This window comes from Borostomias antarcticus (genome assembly GCF_949987555.1).
Source record: "Borostomias antarcticus genome assembly, chromosome: 34".
Classification (NCBI taxonomy): Eukaryota; Metazoa; Chordata; class Actinopteri; order Stomiiformes; family Stomiidae; genus Borostomias; species Borostomias antarcticus.
Window position 1 is genome coordinate 2,729,023 of NC_140267.1, and position 24,986 is coordinate 2,754,008.

Below are 24,986 nucleotides of genomic sequence, written 5' to 3' on the forward strand. Positions count from 1 at the left end.
CACTCTCCAGACTACCAACACTCTCCAGACTACCAACACTCTCCAGACCACCAACACTCTCCAGACTACCAACACTCTCCAACACTCTCCAGACCACCAACACTCTCCAGACTACCAACACTCTCCAGACCACCAACACTCTCCAGACTACCAACACTCTCCAGACTACCAACACTCTCCAGACTACCAACACTCTCCAGACCACCAACACTCTCCAGACCACCAACACTCTCCAACACTCTCCAGACCACCAACACTCTCCAGACTACCAACACTCTCCAGACTACCAACACTCTCCAACACTCTCCAGACCACCAACACTCTCCAGACTACCAACACTCTCCAGACCACCAACACTCTCCAGACCACCAACACTCTCCAGACTACCAACACTCTCCAGACCACCAACACTCTCCAGACCACCAACACTCTCCAGACTACCAACACTCTCCAGACTACCAACACTCTCCAGACTACCAACACTCTCCAGACCACCAACACTCTCCAGACTACCAACACTCTCCAGACCACCAACACTCTCCAGACCACCAACACTCTCCAGACCACCAACACTCTCCAGACCACCAACACTCTCCAGACCACCAACACTCTCCAGACTACCAACACTCTCCAACACTCTCCAGACCACCAACACTCTCCAGACTACCAACACTCTCCAGACCCTCAACACTCTCCAGACCACCAACACTCTCCAGACCACCAACACTCTCCAGACTACCAACACTCTCCAGACCACCAACACTCTCCAGACTACCAACACTCTCCAGACCACCAACACTCTCCAGACCACCAACACTCTCCAGACCACCAACACTCTCCAGACCACCAACACTCTCCAGACTACCAACACTCTCCAGACCACCAACACTCTCCAGACCACCAACACTCTCCAGACCACCAACACTCTCCAGACCACCAACACTCTCCAGACCACCAACACTCTCCAGACCACCAACACTCTCCAGACTACCAACACTCTCCAACACTCTCCAGACTACCAACACTCTCCAGACTACCAACACTCTCCCCCCAGGGGGGACATTAAACCGAGGGAGATGACCAGATGACCAGGGATTACTAGACCAGGGATTATGGGGCGGTCCGGGTCCGAGGCACAGGTAGAAGCAGAGTAACTGGTTCTGAGTGGAGGATAAATCAGTCTTAAATTAAAATCTCTTGTCTGTCTGTCTGTCTGTCTGTCTGTCTGTCTGTCTGTCTGTCTGTCTGTCTGCCTGTCTGTCTGCCTGCCTGCCTGCCTGCCTGCCTGTCTGTCTTACCGTACATCTAGACCGTACATCTTTTGTATTCCGGCTAGAAAACAGCTGGAATCTCACAACCAAACGTGTTTTCAACCTCACTATAACACGGTTGATCACAGAGCTGTGAGGCGTTTTGAAACCTGTCCTCTGCACGCTAGCAGTAACCTCTAACGTCCGATTGGTCCTCCAGTTTATTTTATATATTGTACAGCACTTTGGTGCAACTTCGGTTGATTTTAAACGTGCTTTATAAATAAAGTTGACCTTGACCTTGACCTTGACCTCCAGGTTCACTCCGTTCGCCAACGGGCCCGACGACACGGCGGAGGAGGTCCTGGCACGCATCGGCAGCGGGAAGTACGCCCTCGCCGGCGGGAACTGGGACGCGGTGTCCGACGCCGCCAAGGACATCGTGACCCACATGCTCCACGTGGACCCCCACCAGAGACTGACGGCCCCCCAGGTGCTCAGACACCCCTGGGTGGTGGAGAGAGACCAGCTGTCCCAGAGCCGCCTCCAGCTGGAGCCTCGGGACGTACAGCTGGTCAAGGTGAGAGGGTTAGAGGTCAGGGGTCGGGACATTCTGACCTTCTAACACTCTAACGGAGTCCTCCTCTACTTCTTTGCTTTTATGATCAATGTACGATGCTGCCACCCAATGGACAGACCTGTAACTACACACGGTAAAACTATCCAGCATCGGCATTCTTAATTGGACCACATCTAACCCGCCCTCTCCTTTGCTGCCTGCAGGGGGCGATGGTCGCTACCTACTCTGCCCTGAACCGCTGCCCCCAGACGCCCAAGCTAGAGCCGGTTCTCTCCTCGGGTCTGGCTCAGAGGAGAGGCATGAGGAGACTCGCCTCCACCCAGCTATAGCACCACAACCCCTCCACGACCCCTCCACGACCCCTCCACGCGCCCCGCCAGTCACCCCACCTTCAGGCCTGGACAGAGGACCAGCGAGGCCTGTAGAAACCCCGCGCGTGGGGGGCCACGCGTGGGGGCCCCCGCAGGTGACGACGTCCAGGAGACGTCCAGGAGACAGGAGAGACAAAGCTGGACAGACGAAGACACGGGACTCCCTCCGGTCTCACGACTATGACAGAAGTACGAGGCTGGAGAGACTAAGCTGAAGTTCTTCTCCTTTTTCTTTTAAACTGACGTCGGCAGCGACGTCGATCGCGCCGACGTTGGTTCCCTGTGACTCTGTTACCGATCTGCTCCTGGAGAGACAGAAGGACTGGGCGGCAGGAATCCACCGGTCACTGTGACTGTGTCGTGTAATGTCTTTACTTGATCGAAGGGTCAGCGGTTCGAATCCCAGCTCCGACTGTCCACATGTCGAAGTGTCCTTGAGCAAGACACCTAACCCCAAATTGCTCCCAATGAGCAGGTTAGCACCTTGCATGGCAGCTACCGCCATTGGTGTGTGAATGTGTGTGTGAATGGGTGAATGAGAGGCCATTGTAAAGCGCTTTGAGTGCCGCTAAGGTGAAAAAGCGCTATATAAGTGCCGTCCATTTACCATTTACAGTATATCAGTGGCAGTCAGACTTTCCAATTAGGTTTCATGTGAAAAGGCGACTTACTGTATTTGCATATTTCACAAGAAGGAATTTTATTTCTGTGGTTATTCATTATTTATTTATTTTTTAAATTTGAAGTGCACTTTGTGTTGAGTAGATGTTTTCCTGGACTGTACTCAAACTGTTTGATGTGCATTCATCTGTGTACAGTACAGTACGTCACCAGTTTGCCGCTTGTGAAATATGTTCGTCAGCTTTTCGGCCGACATGCCAGCGAATGCAGGGATTGAGAGTGCACGTGCTTTAGATAGATCGATCAATAGTTATTGATCCCCGGGGGAAAAACGTGTCACAGCAGTAAGATAACCGCGTCAGCGTCAACCAACAACCATCAGACGCTGAGGAAATTAATCCACCGTTGCGTTGGGTTCGATGCCCGGCGTCCGACGTGACACCGTGTCCTAACTACACGTGAGGCGAGCGAGCGTCAGCGACAAAACGCGTTCCATTGCTTTGTTTTCTATTGTCTGGAACAATAGAAACAATAGAATAACTGGACGCGAGCGACGCAGCGCGAAGCGGCGCGACGTTTTAACTGCCCTTCTGACGCTCGCCCTGTTCCTATTTCCCTCCTGTCGCTCGCGTTGACAGGCGTTCATTCTTTAACTGTCTTCAGTTGGCAATATAGACAAATGACGTAACAGAACAGGACATTTAACGGTTTCAGTTGGACAGCAAGCGTGCGTTGTCGCGTTCTGCTGCTCGCGTCGCAAGCAGTTAGGACACGTGTTAGAGAGAATCACAAGGTTCATTTCTTGGTTTTTGACGGACGCTGACGGTTGACGCTGACGGTTGACGCTGACGGTTGACGCTGACGGTTGACGCTGACGGTTGACGCTGACGGTTGACGCTGACGGTTGACGCTGACGGTTGACGCTGACGGTTGACGCTGACGGTTGACGCTGACGGTTGACGCTGACGGTTGACGCTGACGGTTGACGCTGACGGTTGACGCTGACGGTTGACGCTGACGGTTGACGCTGACGGTTGACGCTGACGGTTGACGCCGACAGACGCAGTGGAGCCAAGCCATGGATGTCTCACTGCCCAGCGAGCCTTACGAACGTTCGTTTATTGAAGAGCTATTCAAATACAGAAGATGGCAACCTTTCTCCTGCTTCACTCATTGGATTTTTCATTTATTTTGTTTCATTTTAACTGTTTTGTTTTGTACATGTGGTCCAAAATAAACTCCCAAACTGCCACAGTCAGAGAACAGAGACAGTAAGCCTGATGGTTGGGGGTGGAGGTCCACTAGGGGGCGCTACACACCCACCGTCCGTCACTGTCACCAGTGAAGAGGCCAGTAGCTGACCTTCCCCTGGAGGGACATGCAGGTCACTATTTGATCCAAGGTTGAGGGAGTTTTAACCTTGGTAAAACCAGCTGCATTGTAATACTCCGTCTGTACATGTTGTTTAATTTGTACGGGTTTGCATGACAAACTTTACAAATAAAGCGATACATAAACATTAGGGATTGTTCTTTTTTTTATGTTAGGAGGTTCTAGTTCAACAAAGTCATCGCAAATAATTTCGTAGCAGCACGCCATCTGATAGTGACATCATATAAATAAAGCTTTGATTGATTGATTGATTGATTGATTGATTGATTGATTGATTTATTGATTGATTGATGCATCAGAGCTGGAATGAATTGAAACACAACAGGGTACATTCGTTCCAATTAAGCCCATGCCAGACTTTGGAGATATTTCCATGAATTAAACAATGAAAACATTTAAAAGTGGTGCAAATGAATTAGCTAAACTTCAAATGAGATTAATCTATAATTTCAACTATATTTTTCTTACAAAAATTCTGACAATATATAAGAAAAATGTCTATATGTATGTATGAATGTATGTATATATAAATATAAATCAGGGTAACTATGCAACATGTTTAGAGGTTTAAAATGAGATATTAAGATACAAGCTAAAAATAAAAAGACAGAATGATCACCACCACTCTTAATTTGACCTCTGCATCAACAAGGTTGTCCAGAAGACTCAGCTTTGACACAATCTTAGTTAGGACCGTCGACACAAGTTCTCATCACCGGGCAATTTAGGATTCAATACCTTCTCTGAGATCTAATAAATACACAACTGTCATGTTCCTGTTACAAACCACTGGACATAAAGTCATGTAGATCCTGTCCTACTGAGGTCCCCAGGCATGTTCCGGGATCTGACTGCGTTCCGAATCGCATACTACCCTACTATATAGTATGCCAAAACAGGATGTAGTATGTCCCAGTATGCCACATGCAGTATGGCAAAAATACCAGGATGTCCTACTACATCCGGTCGTACTTTGCAGTATCCAAGCCAGCAGGCTTTTCTGGCTATTCTGACCCACAATCCTGTGCGCAGCGGAAATGTGCGTCACATGAGCGAGTCGTGACAGCTGTAGACGAATGTCGCGTTATGGACAGCGACGGATGTGGGCAAATTTCAAGGTGCAATGTTATGACAAGGTAGTATGTCCCAATTGGATGCCTACTGCTTGCAAAGCACGTACTTTCTAAGGGCAGCTGTAGTAGGTACTGGTAGTAAGTAGTAGAAGTATGCGATTCGGAATGCAGTCTCTGGAGCTGAGGACCCAGGGACTGCTGGGCTGCTGCCCCCTGCTGGAGAGATCAGACACATTTCAAAATGTTGTAGGTATGTAGCTGATCTACGGTAGAGCATTAAGGCCAACAGCAGAGTTTTTTTTTTTTTAAGCTTCTGAGTTTAAAGTTTAAATTCTGACTTTTTTCTCAGAAGTTATTTCTGACTTTTTTTTCTCAGAAATTCTGATTTTAATCTCACTAGTTATTTCTGACTTTTTTCCTCAGAAATTCTGACTTTAAAGTCAGAAATTCTGACTTTAAAGTCAGAAATTCTGACTTTTTTTCTCAGAAATTCTGACTTTAATCTCAGAAATTCTGACTTTAATCTCAGAAGTTATTTCTGACTTTTTTCTCAGAAATACTGACTTTAAACTCAGAAGCTTAAAAAAATTATAAACTCAGTTGTTGGCCCTAATGCTCTTCCGTACTGATCAGACAGTTAGAATAAGTGATTAAAAGTGCAGCAATGGAGAAGACAAGGATGGATCTCTGCCAGGATGTGTTTACTCACTAACCTATCTCTGTTGTGGAGTTACAGTGCTGTAGACAACATCATCATCATCATCTTCATCATCAGCTGGTGCAGAGGCCTATTGGAGAGACAGAACCAGGCAGAGGGAGGCGCTGGTCAAGGTAGGGCTGCACGATTATGACAAAAGATAATTGCGATTATTTGCTTCAAAATGGTAATTGCGATTAATAATTGCGATTAATATTTAATATATTATATTAATATATAATAACCAAAATGCTCCCAAATCACGGACGTTGATCCCTTTCTTGTTACTAACTCACTGACCTCGTTTTCGCTCATTTTTTCACTTCTCACGGCTGCGGGTACTCTTGTGACACTTGTCTTGCCCTACTGCTATCTGTCTTCTCAGTGAAATTGCTGCGCACTCAGCGGGAACGCATGTGATTGGTCAGACAGCATAAGCGCCTGTCATTCGTCCATGTATTCCTAGCACACTCAATTCAAAGCAAAATTATTAATCCTATTAATTGCGGCCTTTTGCGATTAGTTAATCGCGGAGGTCATAATTGCGATTTCGATTAATTCACGATTAATTGTGCAGCCGTAGGTCAAGGTGCATATCAAGGTGTCATTTGGACTTCAGACACTCTTATGAAGCAGAATTAAAGACAGAGATGCAGTTGGTGTTTTAAACGGACGGTCAGGACTACCTCATTCTGGACTCCGCTGTTGTGGACAACAGAACTGTAGGTCACACTGTTGTCTGGCGGTTGGTCCTAGTGAAGCGAAACACAGAACGAGTTAGTCACACTCATCCCAGTTTGATCGCCTCCTCTTTTCTCTCAGAGAGAAGGAGAAAGAAACACAGAGATAGAAACCTAGAGAGAACAAGATGACATTTCTATTAACTTCTTTCACCTCCACCATGGACACTGAGAACCACCTTGTGTGTTGAAGATGAGATGTGTCCTTTAGATACGAACTGCCCACACAGTTCTACCTAAACATATTATAACACACATGGGTGTCACGCCCACACCCACACACAGCTACACATTATGCCTACTCCATATGGTGAAGACCCATAGAACGCAATTAGAACCAGAGATAGATCACATACAAACTAGTCTCTCTCCAGACTCAAATATCACGTTGAATCGCTGCCCAAGCTGGTGTTCTGAGGGCTTATCGACGAGTCAACGGAAAGAGTGACAGGTCGTAGCAGCCAATCAGAAACGCTAGTCCAGGTTAGATTCACGATATGGGTGGGAGCAACTGATCGCAAAAGTCGTTACTGTTTGGTATGGCAGGATTTGAACACCAGATTTTTGCATGAAGTGTCCCAGACCCATAGAGAGATCTGCAACATGCAGTAACGTAGTTAGCGTAGGTTACGTAGTTGTATCAGCGAAATAACTCTAATGGGTCTGGCGTTGAGACTACATCCAAACATATGAACCAGCCCAGGGGCCTGCATCTGTGGCTCCAGAGACACATGTGGCCCTTTAGCCCCTCTCTAGTGGCCCCTGGCTTTGACTAAAATTAAATGAAAATGACTACATTTATTAGTATTAGTTAACCAGCTAGAAGGCAGCAGACAAGCTAATGCAACACAAACTGGGCATAAAAACTCAACAGAAAGCAAGAGATGACGTGTTTGACGCTCAATATTTACTGGGGGAGGATACTTAATTACTTACTTATTACTCCTTACTTACTTACTTTGCACTGTCACTGTTCTACAGTATCTCATCCCTGCACCCTGTCTAATGTTGTCTAAATGTTATGCCCCTCACCCAAAAGCAAAAGTGCATGGCAATAAACGTATTCTGATTCTGAATGGAAGAGAGAGAGGCAGTTGATCTACTACTTGTTGTGAACGACTGGCTCAGGTACCAAGGACCCGTGTGGCTAGATCTCCACACAGACGGAAACCAGGGGAGAGTTTGGCCAGCAGGCCGTTTCATAACTAATAGGGGAAATAACTGTTGCCACAAAAACAAAGGGGGAGGTGAAGCAATGGGGGGAATGTATGGTGCGGTGTGTGTGGTGTAATGGTGTGTGTTCTTCAGCAGGGGATGTCTGTGCGTGTGTGCGAGTGGGAATGAGAGAGGTGTGTGGAAATGTGCGTGCGAAGGGAGAGAGGCTGGTGGTAGCGTGGTCTGGGGACCGGGGCGAGATCCGGCGAGGTGGAGAGGCAGGAACCAGGGAGGGGGCGAGGAGGCGAGGGGACGTGGAGCTGAGGGGCAGGCGAAGCACCGGGAGCGAGGGGGTCGGCGTGGAAGCCCGAGGAACCAGGGAGGGACGAGGGAGAGCGGAGACGCGGAAGCCGGGGAGAGCGGGGAGTCGGTAAAAAGGTCCCGGGAGAGACGGGGTCGGGTCACATAGGTAGCGAACGTCTAAGCGACGAATGCAGGTGCCGGCGTCTTCTTATAGTCGGGCGGACTGATGAGGGCAGGTGCGCTTGATTGTTGATCGCCGGCACCTGCAGTAGCGCGGGACCAGTCTCTCCCGGGGCGGACCCGTGCGAGGCTCGGCTCCACAACACTACTTTGTAAAAAGAAGTCATTATTACCTTATTCTGGGCCCTGTCTTTGTGGACAACAGAACTGTAGGTCACACTGTTGTCTGGAGGTTGGTCCTAGTGAAGCGAAAACACAGAACAAGTTAGTCACGCTCATCCTCACTGCAAACATACCCTCTATTTCAGGGGTTCCCCCCCTTTCTCCCCCAGAGACCCCCTAACTTACACCTGATGGAATTTGTGGCAATTTTTGGCCCTTCATCAGATATAATCATGTATTTTGTTAAAATGTCTGTGTGACATGTCAATAACATGATTCATTGACAAAATTGTCTGGGGCCTGGCGCCCCCCCCTGCCATCGTTGGCGCCCCCCCCCCCCCCCCCCCCCCCCTAAGGGGGGCCCGGACCCCAGGTTGGGAAACCCTGCTCTATTTGACCCTCTATCTATATGGTAAAATGGGGCTCAGTTGGTAGAGCGGGTCGTTCAGTGATCATAGGGTCAGTGGTTCGAATCCCGGCTCCTCCTGACTACCTGTCGAAGTGTCCTTGGGCAAGACACTGAACCCCAAATTGCTCCCAATGAGCAGGCAAGCGCCTTGCATGGCAGCTGCCGCCATTGGTGTGTGAATGGCGCTCCGGGCCAGTGTAAGAACTGGATGGGGAGCGTGTTACAAATGCAGTACCTATACCTAAAAACAGGCACCGTATGAATGTCAGTGACGGTGAACAGGTATTGATTTGGACTTCAGCCACATTCTCTTATACCTTGAATGAAAGCGAGCGAGGCAATTGGTCTACTATCTTGTAAATAGATGTCATTAATACCTTATTCGGGGCCCTGTCTTTGATGACGACAGAACTGTAGGTCACACTGTTGTCAGGGGGTTGGTCCTGCTCGTGAAGAAAAAACACAAAGCTGTTCTGTACTTATTTTAGTACACATTAATCTATATTTCAGTAAAAGTGCCGATTTTAGCCAGCTGGCTAATTTTAAACCGTAGTCCTCACACACCGCTCACGTCATCGATGCAAACATGAATGTGAGCGTGTAACGGTAGAAATACAGTATTAAATGTGTAACGTGTTTACCTGAGTCCCGCGCTGCTTAGCAACCACGTTACTGTAGAGCACCTCGAGGTCTTCCTCACTCTGACGGATCTGAAGGAAGGAGAAACGCACTTGACCTCCACCTCAGATTCACCTCAGATTCACAGAGGAACAAGAAAGATAACTGCTATTGAGGGAAAGACGGCAGCTTTACCAGCTTTCTGGCGGGTTGGAAGAAATAAGAGAGTTTGAACGCCGAAACCGTTCACTTCTCTGGTACTGCGAGTGGAAAACTCACAGAGGATAGTGTACTTTACTGTACATCTACTGATGGGAAATCAGTCTGCGGGAATTGTCTTTGGGTGTTGAGGTGTGTTTTGATTGGAGGGTTTAACAGTTACAGTTAGAACACATTCCATTACTGTATCTTACCACTGGGCTGGTCAGAGCGTGGTCCTTCGCCTCGTCTGAAATGAACGAAGGGAGGTTACTCTTAGGCAAGGCAAGGCAAGTTTATTTATAGCACATTTCAGCCACAGGGCAATTCAAGGTGCTTTACATGAGACATTAAAAGCATTCAAACAAAAAGCAAGACATTATAGACATTTAAAACAAAAAGCAGGACAAATTAAAAGCATTAAAACAAAAAAAAGACATGATAGACATTTAAAACAAAAAGCAGGACAAATAGAATACAGGAATAAAAGTTACAGTGCAGTATACTGATAAACATAACTCCTCTTAGAAAGCAGTGGCAAAAAGAAAAGTCTTCTTAGCTGGCTTTAATATCAAATAATACAGTCTCATGTATGTACAGTACTCACCGAAGACACAGACACTTGATATAAAGCAACAATACACACATTTCTCTGCAGACTTTAGGATAGTATAAATTGTCAGTTATAATAATGTATATTATATTATGGTAGTCACAATAATGCTGTTTTTGCCATTTAGTCATAATCACTCATTCAAAGTATGCAATACTTACTACGTCTTGTCAACGTCCTCCATGCAACCAGGACTCCAGCTATCAGCAGCACCAGCAAACTCAGAGGGATGAGGAGAGCTTTCAGATCAAAGGGACTGAAGAAGGCCAGAGAATTTATCAAATAAAGTCAGTCTAACAATAGAGTTCACATGAATCAGACACATCTAAATATGAATTATTATTTAGTTACCTAAATATTTATTTTATTTTATTTTATTTTATTTTATTTTATTTTATTTTATTTTATTTTATTTTATTTTATTTTATTTTTTATTTCATTTCATTTCATTTCATTTCATTTCATTTCATTTCATTTCATTTCATTTCATTAATATAAAATTATTATTTATTACCTACATATTAATTATCTAAATATGAATTATCAAAATATGAATGTCGGTAAGCTGATAAGCTGGTAAGCTTTAGTTAGTTACCACCACTGTTGCCACAAATAAAATAAAAACTCTCTGAAAACAGTAATTTTCCTCAATATTCTGTATTATTATACTGTACATTCTGAGCATTCAGAGAATAAACTTGATTCTGCAAGATGACAATTTACTTCACAACTTTCCCCATGATGCACACAGGCATTAGGGGAAGTAGCGGATGTGTCAACAATAGCACTAGACAGTATTTTATTGACCTTACCTCTCATAAAACAACTAGCTAATAGTGAACCTAACACACAGTTTAACTGTAATAACGTTCCAGTGGTCAATGGAGGATAAGTAAATGTTTGTGTGTACAGACCTCTGGTCATCATCTGTATGGCTGTTGGCTCCTAGGCCTGTGGAGAGAGAAGGGTCGTGCGTCGGTTGAGAAGTGTGTCTTGCCTCAGCAAATTCTTCTTCTTCTTCTACAAATGTGAGAGGTCCAGCTAAAGCACGTCATACATTGACGAGGCAAGAGAACTAAGAATTTAATCTAATATCTCTAAGACTCGATATAAATCTTGGTGTTTGGAAAAGTTTTTTTAAATGTGTGAAATGTAGACAAAACAGTCATCTTTACTCTCTCTCCAAGATCTTAGCATTGTGACCTTACTGGTGGTGGTTCTGGTGATGGTGGTGGTGGTTCTGGTGGCAGTGGTGCTGGTGATGGGGGTGTTGGTTCTGGTGGCGGTGGTTCTGGTGATGGTGGTGCTGGTGGCGATAGTTCTAGAAGTTTCTTCATCGACAGTGATGTGAACAGGCATTTGCAGATCTCCCACTGCGCACCAGTACCACCCTGTGTGTCTACGTTTCAGCCCTCCCAAAGTCACTTCCAGAACATTCCCATTGGTTCGCAGCAGTTCCACCCGCACGCCGTCTAAACTCCCAGAATCCCCGTTCACACAAGACCCACCTAACTGACACCAGTTCACAGGCCCAGTGTTACCATAGTAACAACGTATAGTGGCATCAAGTCCCTCAACTGCCGTCACCCTTTGTGGGTCCACATAGAGATGGTCAGAACCTGGGGAGGTCAAAGTTCATACAGTATGATGAATATTACAAATATGAACATGATATGGACATAAAGTCAGCATTACGCAGTATGATGAGACTATAAACAGAGGTTTGCTCCATCTGGACTATGATAGATCAGATCAAGGTCATGTACCTACCCGGAGTGACCGATATGTACACATAAGACTTCACATCATTTCCAAATTGCTCCATAGCACACCAGTAATGACCAGAATCACTCATCTGGAGGTCAGTCATGGTCACTGTGAAGATGTGCCGAATGATATCGTCAGAGATCGAGGCCTTTCCATTGGTTGGCTTATCCGTCCTTACTACAAAAGAGCAACTTCCAAAATCATTTCCATGGCACCAATATTTCACATAGTCGCTGTATCCCTGGTCATAAAGACATGGGATGGTGATGGTGTCTCCTGTCTTCACAGAGACCTTAGTCACTGTGGATAAAGCACGTATCCCTGCAAACACAGAATACACATCGACTCGTTCATCTTATATAACGTCAGATGGTACAATCAGACGGTCAAGTCACGCTGATTATGACTACCTTGAATACCGTGTAGGATAATGCTGTTTGTCATGTTTGTGACACTAGAGAAAGGTACATTAATAAGTCAACTACTTTATTTAATATTTACACACAATTGATCATGTATATACTGTATAGATTTAATTTAGTCTGCATCAGAAACAAGGAGTCCTCTTAACTGTATTTTCTTACTAGAACTATTTTTTTTCTATTTGTGCAAAGAAAATGCAAATACTAGAAAAAGAGAAGTGAAGCAAACTGCCTGTTTCACACAAGTATCAGACTGTAGCAGCATGTACAAGGATAACTTGTTTCATAATTCAAATACCTCGATGTCCTGTTAGTGAACATTGCAGTATTAATCAAGTTGAGCTGGCTTACCAGAGAGTGTGGAGGTGATGAGGAGGATGGACAGAGCTGATAGGAGATCAAGAGCCATTGAGAGAGAGATGAGATGAGAGAGTGATTGTGAGGAGGATGTGTTAAGAACCCAAGAAGTTGCATTTCCTGATCTGTTAATCTCTCTTCCTCCGTAAATAACACAACCAGTGATGTAACATCGTTTGTTATGATGTAAATAATAACAATTAGTTGTTATTTGATAACTTTTTTGTATTCCTTCTATTCCTTCTATGTATGTAACTCTCCTACTGTATACTATTTGCCCCACTATTTTAAGACTGTATATTTATTTGCCCAGGGACTGCGGGTGGAAATTAGCTGTTTAGCTATAACCTTGTACAGTGCATCTCTCCCTATTCTATAGGGTAAATGTCTACTGTACCTTGTCCCTGTCTTAAAAATAAATATAATCAATCAAATCATATCACTGGATCTGTATGACACCTCTGAATATGAATGTAGTTTATTTTCCTTCTCCAGTCCAAGTCCAGCCACTCATTATTAGAGCTGCCTTTGTCTGATAGTCTTGTCGTTATTTCTGTATGGCTACTATTTATATACTTTTTTTTTCTAAATGTAGTTTACACTGACAGATTAATCTGAGTACCTCAGAAGCTCTCACGACAAGACACAGGCAATATTCCCATCGTCTTTTAATATGTCTATGACATCTTTCTGTCATATTTGAATTATCCTTTCAAGCTAAATTGTTACACTTTCTGTGGTACATCACATTCAGATTTGGGTTTTATTTGTCACATGTAACGTACAGTATAGTGTACAGTCACAGTGAAATGTTGCTCATTACAAATAATTACAAATGCACAATTTAGAAATTACACAAAATAAATACAAATCTATACAATATAAGAATAAAGCTGAATAAAGGCTTGGATGTATTATGTACTTTCTTTAACTATAAATAGTCCCGGGGTTGAGATATATTGTCATCTGCATTATACATATATATATTATTATTATTATTATTATTATTATTATTATTATATCCAACACTATGTACACTAGATGTTATGACAGTATATACACTAGCTACAGTCACTCAGGTGCCGGATGACCTGGGGGATGAAGCTCTTCCTGAGTCTCTCGCCATGTGTGTGTGTGTGTGTGTGTGTGTGTGTGCGTGTGTGTGTGTGTGTGTGTACCTGTGTGTGTGTACATGTGTATGTGTTTGTATCTGGAATCAAACTCAGACTGTGTTCCGAATCGCATACTACCCTACTATATAGTATGCCAAAACAGGATGTAGTATGTCCCAATACATAGTATGCCACATGCAGTATGGCAAAAATACCAGGATGTCCTACTACATCCGGTCGTATTTTGCAGTATGCACGCCAGCAGGCTTTTCTGGCTATTCTGACCCACAATCCTGTGCGCAGCAGAAATGTGTGTCACATGTGCGAGTCGTGACAGCTGTAGATGAATGTCGCGTTATGGACAGCGACGGATGTGGGCAAATATCAAGGTGAAATGTCATGACAAGGTAGTATGTCCCAATTGGATGCCTGCTGCTTGTAAAGTACGTACTTTCTAAGGGCAGCTGTAGTAGGTACTGGTAGTAAGTAGTAGAAGTATGCGATTCGGAATGCAGTCTCAGAGTTTACTGAGGTGTGATAGTCATGTGGTGATGCTGCCACTGGGGGGCGCTCTCCCTCCATCTCAGGACCTGCAGGATGAGGAGGAGGAGATGATTCATGACCCTTGGGGGCCACTGTAGTTACGTAGATCACTGAGTTGTGTATCATATGGACAGACCCATAGATGATCTAAAGACATGGTAACTGACACCACGCTACTGAGAGCATCTGGTGTGTGTGTGTGTGTGTGTGTGTGTGTGTGTGTGTGTGTGTGTGTGTCTCACCTCTGTGGAGAGGTAGAAGCTTGTTACTGTGTGTGTGTGTGTGTGTGTGTGTGAGTGTGTCTCACCTCTACGGAGAGGAAGCAGCTCGTTAGTGTGTGTGTGTTTGTCTCACCTCTGTGGAGAGGTAGCAGCTTGTTAGTGTGTGTGTTTGTCTCACCTCTGTGGAGAGGTAGCAGTTTGTTAGTGTGTGTGTGTGTGTCTCACCTCTGTGGAGAGGTAGCAGCTTGTTACTCTCACACACACACACAAACACACACACACTAACAAGCTGCTACCTCTCCACAGAGGTGAGACACACACACACACACACACACACACACACACACACACACACACTCACACACACACACACACACTCACAAGAAACGAAACTGCAGCCTGTTAGATAGATAGATAGATAGATAGATAGATAGATAGATAGATAGATAGATAGATAGATAGATAGATAGATAGATAGATGCAGTAATTAAATTAAATTATAACAACTCTTCATCATCTCATCTCTTCGGGAGTTGAAACATGACAGGACAATTTGAAGATGTAACATTTTATTATCACATATAGTGTGCAAACACAAAGAAGAGCTATTCCTGTACACTAAAAACACATCTACTGTAGAATGAAGGCTTCCATAAACAGTATCTCACTTATTCATCTTGAACAAGTCATGAAATCAAAAGGTTGTCATTATAAAACAGGAGTGCTGTGTCGAATTCATGACGCAACACAAACATTGAACAAATTGGCATATTCTCAGATATCATACATTATATCATATTTACAGACATACACATTATATCAACCTCAATCATAGATTTAACAAGTCAAGTTTCTGCTATTCACAGTGAAAGTCCTTAACAGAATAGGGTCCAGTCAAAGGGACAGAACCCTTCATCTCCTCATGACCACAGTGGGGTCATCAATGTCAACATTGACCTGGGACAACCTCCGTATCTGTAGTCATGGTTACCCTCAACCACACCCCATCAGGGCTGCGTTCAAATTCAGCTAACAGAGGCGAACGTTCGTCGCAAACATGTTTTCTCCAAACGGTCACATTTGAACGGCTTTTAATGAACGTTCCAAATAGTTTGCATAAACGCAACAATCTCCATGGGAGCACATCTCCAGTAAGCCTGGGTCCATTGTGATCCTCGTTCCGTTACTGGCGAACTACCTCTCCAGACTGTTAGCTCCTGTTAGCAAACGTTTGCGGCGAACACAAAGCTAACGGAAAATAGTTCGCTAACGTTCGCAAACGTTCGCTGAATTTGAACGCAGCCCAGGTCACACAGGTGTGGGGACAGAACTGTGTTTCCATGGAGACCCAGGTGTTCCTCCGGGACACAGGAGGCTACGCTAGGTAGAGTCGGAGTCAAAATCCGTTTCTGATTCTACCTGGCACAGGGTCACCGAGGTGTTAAGCTGATTCACCAAAAACCCTGGGTAGAGGGGCTCGGTGAATGTGGTGTGGAATGTGTACAGGTGGGTCATTGTGTCAGAGATGCTGTAGAAGGAGAGTACGCCAGCTGGCCAGTCCAGGAAAACTCCTACTCTGCTGGATACAAATAACCACTCAGGTAAATAAGTCCATCCTTGATTGTGCAGGGTGCCGACTCTCCGATCCAACCTGATAAGACTCCAGGATTTTTCATTGGTTCCAAGTCCAGAAGCAAGATTGTCTTGCTTTCTGCTGATGCTCTTATATGTCACTCCTATAATAGCATCCCCCTGCATATCCAACTCCCAGTAATGGCGTCCAGTCAGACCCTCTCTACACAGCACCTGTTCAATTGTTTCAAACCTCTCTGGTTGATCAGGATACAGCTGATCCTCTTTAACCAGCTCCACCCTCCTGTTGTCCTCAGACAGAGAGAGCTCTCTGTGTGCTGTGTTTGGGTCCAGACTGAGATCACAGGCATCTATAGATGAGAGGAGAAAGGCTGGATTACAACCTGTGTTAGAGTATGTGTGTGTGTGTGTGTGTGTGTGTGTGTTAGAGTATGTGTGTGTGTGTGTGTGTGTGTGTGTGTGTGTGTGTGTGTGTGTGTGTGTGTGTGTTCCTAGCTAGCTCCTGTAGCTATCTCTTTATTCTGAGAGATTAAATATGAATGGAACATGATCCAGGAACAATAAGGTCAAAGTTCAATTGAACAAAAGATTGAGGTCAAGCATTTTCCACATGTCAAGTCAATGGATGGATGTGATTGGTTTGTACCTTGACCAAAACAGCTCTTCAAAACAATAACTTACACTTCTTAAGCAGCTGTGGTTTCACCCAGATCTCTTCGTTATGGTCCACACTGTGAGAGAGGCAGAGGAAGAGACAGGGAAAGAGTGATACACACACACACACACACACACACACACACGTCTGTGTGTGAAGTACCGCCTAGAACAGTGACGAAGCAGGAGCTCTACTCTATCAGGACCTGACCTGACTCACACCAACATGACAAATAAAGAGAATCTGAAAACTGTTATAACAACAGTAACTGGACTGATCAACATTTCATAAAGAATAATGTATATAATTGTAGAAAACTGGTAAAGACATGCATTAGTAATTGATACTAACTTGAGTTCCTGCAGCCTAAAGAGTGGATCGGAGAGCAGCTTCACTCCTGAGTCTCCTGGGTGATTGAAGCTCAGGTCCAGTTCTCTCAGGTGGGAGGGGTTTGACATGAGCGCTGAAGCCAGAGCAGCACAGCCTTCCTCTGTGACTCGACAGAAAGACAGCCTGCAGAGAGAGAGGTTATCAGGATATTACAACAGCTCTCTTATACTCTGTAAAATGAGCAAGCAAGTGAAATAAGAGCAATTGAATAATCTATTATTTGCCAAACAAATACAGCCACATATCAATGACCTTTTCATCAGGAATACATTGATTTATGAAAAGTTTCAACGTATTTTTCTCTCATTGGGGGGGTATGTTTGTAATATAACTAACCTCAGTATCTTCAGTCGACAGTTGGGACTCTTCAGTCCCTCAGAGAGCAGCTTCACTACGGAGTCATGCAGGTCATTGTGACTGAGGTCCAGCTCTGTCAGGTGGGAGTTTGAGCTGAGGGTTGAAGCCAACACCTCACAACTGGTCTCTCTCAAGGAACAGTTTTCCAGCCTAAATAGGAGATGCAAATACATGACAGCATGTTGAGTAACAAGCAGACTAGAGTGTCTACACAGAGAAAAGTAACTTACAAAATAGTGATTCTCAGGCGTCATGGTTGAGCCACACGTTAGTCAGTGTGTAGAAACAGAGAACATGTCCTTCATGAGCTGGAGTGTGGCGTAGTGGTTAGGGCAGATAACTGTAGGTCTCTTGGCAGCATGGTTCACATCCCATCTATATATCTTTCTCAGATCCACTGTGTCTCCATTGCAGTGAGGTGCTTATAGAACAGCTTTGTACTGTAGAAGCGATGTAGAACAGAGGTTTGTAGAACAGCTTGTAACATGGTGGAGTTATTGTATGGAGACATAGAATCTGCTGAGTTGCATGCTTTCTTTTTACTTATATGGTTATTTGCTATTAGTGAAAAATAAAATATATTCTCCTCATTTGCAATTTCACACTTGATGAAAGGGGGCTTTGTTTCCTGTTCTGTCTCTCGTACCCTTGTGTGTCTATTCCCCTTCATAGGGTGTGTATTCGAGAGCATTTTGTGTCTTGTCTATTTTAGTTGCATTGTTTAATAAACCCTTTTATTTGACTGATGACTTCTCCTTTTCATGGTCGCATGATCAGAAGTGGGATCATCTAGACAGTGGAGGAATGAAAACCCTGATGGGCGCTAAGCTAGCTTAGCTAGGGAAAGTGATTGGGTTAACTGGCTAGATAGCTTAGCTAGGGAAAGTGATTGGGTTAACTGGCTAGATAGCTTAGCTAGGGAAAGTGATGGAGTTAACTGGCTAGATAGCTTAGCTAGGGAAAGTGATTGGGTTAACTAGCTAGATAGCTTAGCTAGGGAAAGTGATTGGGTTAACTGGCTAGATAGCTTAGCTAGGGAAAGTGATGGAGTTAACTGGCTAGCTAGCTTAGCTAGGGAAAGTGATTGAGTTAACTGGCTAGCTAGCTTAGCTAGGGAAAGTGATTGAGTTAACTGGCTAGTTAGCCTAGCTAGGGAAAATGATTGAGTTAAGTGGCTAGTTAGCTTAGCTAGGGAAAGTGATTGAGTTAAGTGGCTAGTTAGCCTAGCTAGGGAAAATGATTGAGTTAAGTGGCTAGCTAGCTTAGCTAGGGAAAGTGATTGAGTTAACTGGCTAGCTATCTTAGCTAGGGAAAATGATTGAGTTAATTGGCTAGATAGCTTAGCTAGGGAAAGTGATTGAGTTAACTGGCTAGCTAGCTTAGCTAGGGAAAGTGATTGAGTTAACTGGCTAGCTAGCTTAGCTAGGGAAAGTGATTGAGTTAACTGGCTAGCTAGCTTAGCTAGGGAAAGTGATTGAGTTAACTGGCTAGCTAGCTTAGCTAGGGAAAGTGATTGAGTTAGCCAGCTCAGGTGTGTCCCATATATCTGAGGGTCTGTGAGTCACCAGGAAATCAACTGAACTGAAAAAAGATTCATACATGCTCTCAGAGTGACAATGTGAGACTGACAGACTGTCCAGCCATTTGTCCATTTTAGTGTTGTCATCATGTGAAGACTCCTGTAACACTGACCTCAGTGTCTCCAGTTTACAGTGCGGACCTCTCAGGGCAGAGAAGAGGACCCTCATGTCATCAACATAATCATCATCATCATCATCAACAAAAGTACTCTCCCATGACATCCTCTCCAGGTTCAGCTCTCTGAGAGGACAGTCTGGCGACTGGAGGGTGGAGGCCAGTGATTTACAGGCCTCATGGCTGAGTACCACGTTAGTCAATCTGTAGAAACAGAGAACATGTCCTTCATGAGCTGGAGTGTGGTGTAGTAGGACTGATGACTTTAGATATCTCTACTGTATGTCTCCTGTCACCCCACCTACTCCCTTCCTCTTGTCTAGAGGAAACACATGTCCTCTGTCCTGGTAATGGCACATTTCCATTGTGGTGTGGTGCTTGTCAGGTTTGTGGAACAGCTTGTAACATGATGGAGGAAGTGTAGATACTGAATCTGCTGAGTTGCATGTTTTCTTTTTACTTTTACAGTATGTCTGTTATTTGCTGTTAGTGACAAATAAAAATGATTCCTCATTTGTATTTTCACACTCTACTTCCCTGAAATATTATCTGACCATGTCCTTCAAAATGATTATGCTGTGTCAGTACTGTAGATCTATGAAACCCAGTATAAATCAGAAACCATAGACAATGAAATCAACATCATGTATAACACGTGGTCATTGATCTTAAAGTGATGAGTGTGACTGCTATGTGCTAGCTATAGTTTTGTTGTTGCCTCCACCATCCCGGCCTCCATCTTTGGTTCTATTTGACTCTGTCAGGAGATTGATCGATACAGTAACATGCTGATCTCTGCGTTTTCTGTTCATCATGTAAAGAACATTTCCAGAGAGCTTTCTGAAGCAGAACCATACCATCAACCCCTGAACCCCATGAACCCCAAATATTTGAATTGTCTTGAATTGAAACCTTTATTTATATAAAGGTTTGAATTCAAGACAATTCAAATATTTGCATTGGTCTAAAATATAAAGACATTATAATGCAAAACCAATGCTCGAGTCAGCCTGACTGAAATATCCAATCCCTACAGATGTGATGGAGTGTGCATAGAGACACTGCATCAGTCAGCTGGGTTGAATATTCCCTCATAAATAGTTACTAACAAGCTAATAGTAACAATGTATGTTAAACATTTATACATTCAGATAATCTCTGCATCTCTCCCACCTCGTGTGTCCAATACCTCTGAGGGTCAGTGAGTGGCCAGAAAATCGACTGAACTGAAAAAAGTATTAATATAACCATGCTCTCGAAGTGACAATGTGAGACTAACAGACTGTCCAACAGTGTGTCCATTTTAGGGTCTTCATCCTATAAAAACTACTGTAAAGATACTGACCTCAGTGTCTCCAGGTTACAGTGTGGACCTGTCATGGCAGCGAAGGCAGCACTTAGGTCATCATCACCACCATCATCATCATCATCATCATCGTCATCATCATCATCTTCATCATCGTCAAGATCATCCAGTGTAGTATTTCCAATAGTGCTACTATTCTCCAGGTGCAGCTCTCTCAGAGGACAGTCTGGTGTCTGGAGGGAGGAGGCCAGTGACACACAGTCCTCACGGCTGAGCTCCATGTCAGTCAGTCTGTATCAATCAATCAATCAATCAAAGCTTTATTTGTATAGCGCATTTCATACCTCACCTTCTCCCTCCCTACTGTCTAGAGGAAACGAGATGAAATGACAGAGATGTCCTTGTAATGGCACATGTCCATAGTGGTGTGGTCGTTTTCTGGTTTGTAACATGGTGGAAGGAGTGTAGACACTGAATCTGCTGAGTTGCATGTTTTCTTTTAACTTTTATTTGTTATTTGCTATTAGTGATGATTAAAAATTAACTGACTGAACAGAAAAGCAACTGAACTGAAAAACACTATCCTTTAAAACGATCACACTACGTCTGTAGATCCATAAAAAACACTATAAAAAACATAGAAACTATGGACAATTAAATGAACATCGTGCAAAAGATCAACATTAGGCCTGAGTCATTCATCCTAGTGTGATGTGTGTGAGTTTGACATTAATACTTACATTGCCCTTCTGCATTTCCTCACAGCTGGGATCAGTCTGTTATGCACTTTCTTGGCTATGTTGTATTTCCTCTGGTCCATCTCATCCAGCACACCCTGTGACATCAGAAGTGCGTTGGCCAGGGCTGAGCAGTGATCCCCTGAGAGAGCTTGTTTATCTCGATCTGGTGACATGAGGAACTTGTGAATGTCCTCATGTACTGAACTGTCTTTCATCTCAGTCAAGCAGAGGAAGAGATTGACTTGCCTCTCAGGTGAGAGGTTCTCCACATCTGGCTTCCTAAGGTATTTCCTCATCTCCTCAACAGTCTGTGAGCTGCTCTCTGTCTGTGGCAGAAGGCCTTGTAAGAGAGTCTGGTTGGACTCCAGTGAGATGCCAAGCAGGAAGCGGAGGAACAGGTCCAGATGTCCATTCTTACTCTGTAGAGATTCATCCACAACTCTCTTCAGCACCTCATGCAGGGGCAGCTCTGTCGACACATTCGGCAGGAGAGACTCCAGTGAACTGATGTCGTTTCTCACACAGCAGTAGAACACATAGACAGCAGCAAGGAACTCCTGAAAGCTCAGGTGCACAAAGCAGTACACCTTGTTCTTATACAGGCCATGCTCTTCTTTCAGGATTTCTGTGCACAATCCACTTTTCACTGCCGCTTCTTTGACATCAATTCCACACCTTTTCAGCTCTTCCTCTGAGAATATGAGATTTCCCTTCAGCAGCTGTTGGAATGCCAGCTGGGCCAGTTTCAAAATGTCGCTGTCTCTTGATTTCAGGATCTGCTGCCTAGACTGATCTTTCTCTTTTGTGTCTTCATACTTTCCAAGTGCCACCCCTGTTTGAGTGATCAGGAAGTGAATGTACATCTCAGTCAGAGATGTAGGGATGTCTCCTTTCTTGGTTTTAGTCAACATGTGTGCTAGAACCTTGGCAGTGATGTAACACATGATAGGTATGTAACACATGATGTAGAGGCTCCTGTTTTTCTTGATGTGTTCGATGATTTTGTTGGCTAGTTCCTCATCATCAATGAATTTCTTCCGGAAATACTCCTCCTTCTGTTGGTCTGTGAACCCTCGTACTTCAGTCATCTGGTTAATGTACTCACGTTCAATCTTATTGGCTGCTGCAGGTCGTGTGGTTATCCAGAATTGAGCAGAGGGAAGCAGATGTCCCTTGATGAGGTTTGTCAGCAGCATGTCCACTGATGATGTCTTCATGATATCATTCAACCTCTTGTTCTGACTGAAATTGAATGGAAGTTTGCTCTCATCCAGACCATCAAAGATTAACAGAACTTTACAGGATGCAAACATGCTTGCGTCTGCTGCCATCTCTGAAAGTTCAGGGTGAAAGTAACAGAGAAGGTCATGCAGACTGTACTGCTCGTCATGGACCAAATTCAGCTCTCGGAATGGAAGCTCAAAGATGAAATCTATATCCTGATTGGCTATCCCTTCTGCCCAGTCAAGGATGAACTTCTGCACTGAAACTGTCTTTCCTATACCCGCCATGCCTTTCGTCATCAGAGTTCTGATGGGTTCTTCTTGTCTGGGTCGGGGTTTGAAGATGTCATTACAGTTGATTGGAGAAGTTGATGATGTTTGGAGTGATTCAATCCACCCGATTTCATGTTGTATATTAACCTCTTCACTCTCCCCATCAGTGATGTAGAGAAGTGTGTAGATGCTGTTGAGGAGGGTTGTCTCTTGTGTTGTGCCCTCAATCATGACTTTGCACCTTTTCTGCAAACTTTCTTGAAGTTGCTCTTTAATTCTTTTTTGGTCGGGCAAAGGGGAGAAATAGGGGGAAGTGAAAATGTAGGCATAAAGAATAAAAAGCATAAAACAACATCCAGTACAAGCCGAATCCTCATACAGTAGCAGTGTATAGATCTGTGAAACACAATGGACCCTTCTGACAAAAATGTTTATCCTGATTTTGCATATCTCACCTTTGCTTGGTGGTATTGCATTCTGGGGCTGTGGTCATGCCTTCGGAAATGATAAGGAAAAACAAAACACATGATGTTCAAGACCAGAATGATGCTGTCCTACAGAACCTCAGGAATGATAAAGTATGATTGTGTTCTCAGTGAGAAACAGCATTTTTGTTTGTGACAAGATTAGATAAACATCATTTAACAACAGAGCTTACCAAGGTCCTGGAGTAAACGAGGCTCTTTCGCCTGGAGGATCCTGTAGAAGGCTGATTTGACCTTGACTCCCCCGGATTGGAAGGCGTTGTCCAGCTCCCTCATCTTCTTCTGTCTGGTCGTGGCTGCTTGGATGTCAGAGTAGAGCTCATCAGGGATCATACGCTTCTCGTGCAGTTCATCTGCTATGGGCATCACCTCAACAACCCTCTGAATGAGCTTAGACCGATGTGTGTCCACAAACTTTGCCTCTAGAGAAGAGAAATACACACAGACACAGAGAGAAGAGAATGGTAAACTGTTAGCTTGTACTTCTAAACATGTCCAGTGTTCCACCTCAGTACAGAAATACATCCTCACCTCTGTCTTCTCTTGTCCTCTCTGTCTCACTCTGTCCATCATGAGAGGTGGAGGGTCTAAGGAAGGAGAAAAAGTTAAAGAAAGAAATTACTTTCTTTTCATACTAAATATCTGTTAAAATTAGATAACAGGAACATATCTCGCTCACTTCCCTGCTTGTATCAGAACATTGTTATTGAGTTTAACTGAGTTTTTAGACTTAAAGGTGCCGTATGTGATTCATGATTTCCTGTTGGACTTAGGGATCTTTTTGAAAGATTTTGAAAATGCAACCGACAAAATCCCCACCCCTCCCTTCAGGCCTCTCTCCAAAGCCACTCCTCCAAACTGGGGAAAAACAAATGACTCGCTAGGCAGGTCGGTAGGTTGACAGGTAAGTAAACTCTCCATTTTTTATGATTCAATTTATTTTATTTTAGTATCAGAACACTATAATCATTGTTTGCTGTCAGGATGTAATGACAATTACAAAATATGACAAAAAGTAATTCTGAGACAAACCACATGCTGCACCTTTAAGAGCTGGTCCTGAGACTGGAAGTACAGTGACTAGGGGTGAGTTCAATCTCAAAACGGTGTACCCCGTTTTGCCACGGTTTCCAGTTTGTACCACGTTTCCTCAAAATGGTGGGAATCAGTGTGCAACGGGCTTTGAGGTTTTCCCTCGATTGGTCGGTGTGTCAGAGGTGTTACGCAATCAGCAGCGATGTGTATGAACCCTGCCGTATTAAAAAGGCAAGGCACACAGTGGATCCAACTAAAGTGGTTTAGAAATGCATCCAACGCAGCATGCTAACTGTATATGCAACAATTGAAGGCATAAGAAGAAATGTTTGTCATTTCCGAGACGGGAAGCACAGGGTATAATCTTACCAGAGTCATTATGCTCTCCTGTGAAATGTATTACAAGCTGAACATTTTTACATGTTTGGCATGGCTTGGACATAAGTATCC

The 24,986-nt window shown here is 44.2% G+C and overlaps 2 protein-coding genes across 2 annotated transcripts in view; one reads left to right on the forward strand and one right to left on the reverse strand.

Annotated features, from left to right (window-relative positions):
- The window catches only part of rps6ka2 (ribosomal protein S6 kinase, polypeptide 2), a gene marked incomplete at its 5' end in the record, with an annotated part of 17,755 nt that extends 15,508 nt beyond the window's left edge, over positions 1-2,247 (forward strand). The window contains 2 exons of the mRNA XM_084460893.1: positions 1,569-1,830; positions 2,034-2,247. Coding sequence (XP_084317019.1) covers positions 1,569-1,830; positions 2,034-2,159 — 388 coding nt within the window. The 3' untranslated portion in view covers positions 2,160-2,247. The remainder of the gene's footprint in view (positions 1-1,568; positions 1,831-2,033) is intronic.
- Positions 2,248-16,164: 13,917 nt separating this feature from the next.
- Positions 16,165-24,914, reverse strand: LOC311327790 (protein NLRC3-like; the record flags this gene model as incomplete). Its single annotated transcript, XM_084460894.1, has 10 exons — positions 16,165-16,727; positions 17,059-17,108; positions 17,384-17,545; positions 17,759-17,929; positions 19,472-19,678; positions 21,521-23,293; positions 23,472-23,511; positions 23,675-23,923; positions 24,033-24,063; positions 24,906-24,914. The coding sequence occupies 10 exons, from the start codon at positions 24,912-24,914 to the stop codon at positions 16,165-16,167; spliced, it is 3,255 nt and encodes a 1,084-aa protein (XP_084317020.1).
- Positions 24,915-24,986: the final 72 nt, after the last annotated feature.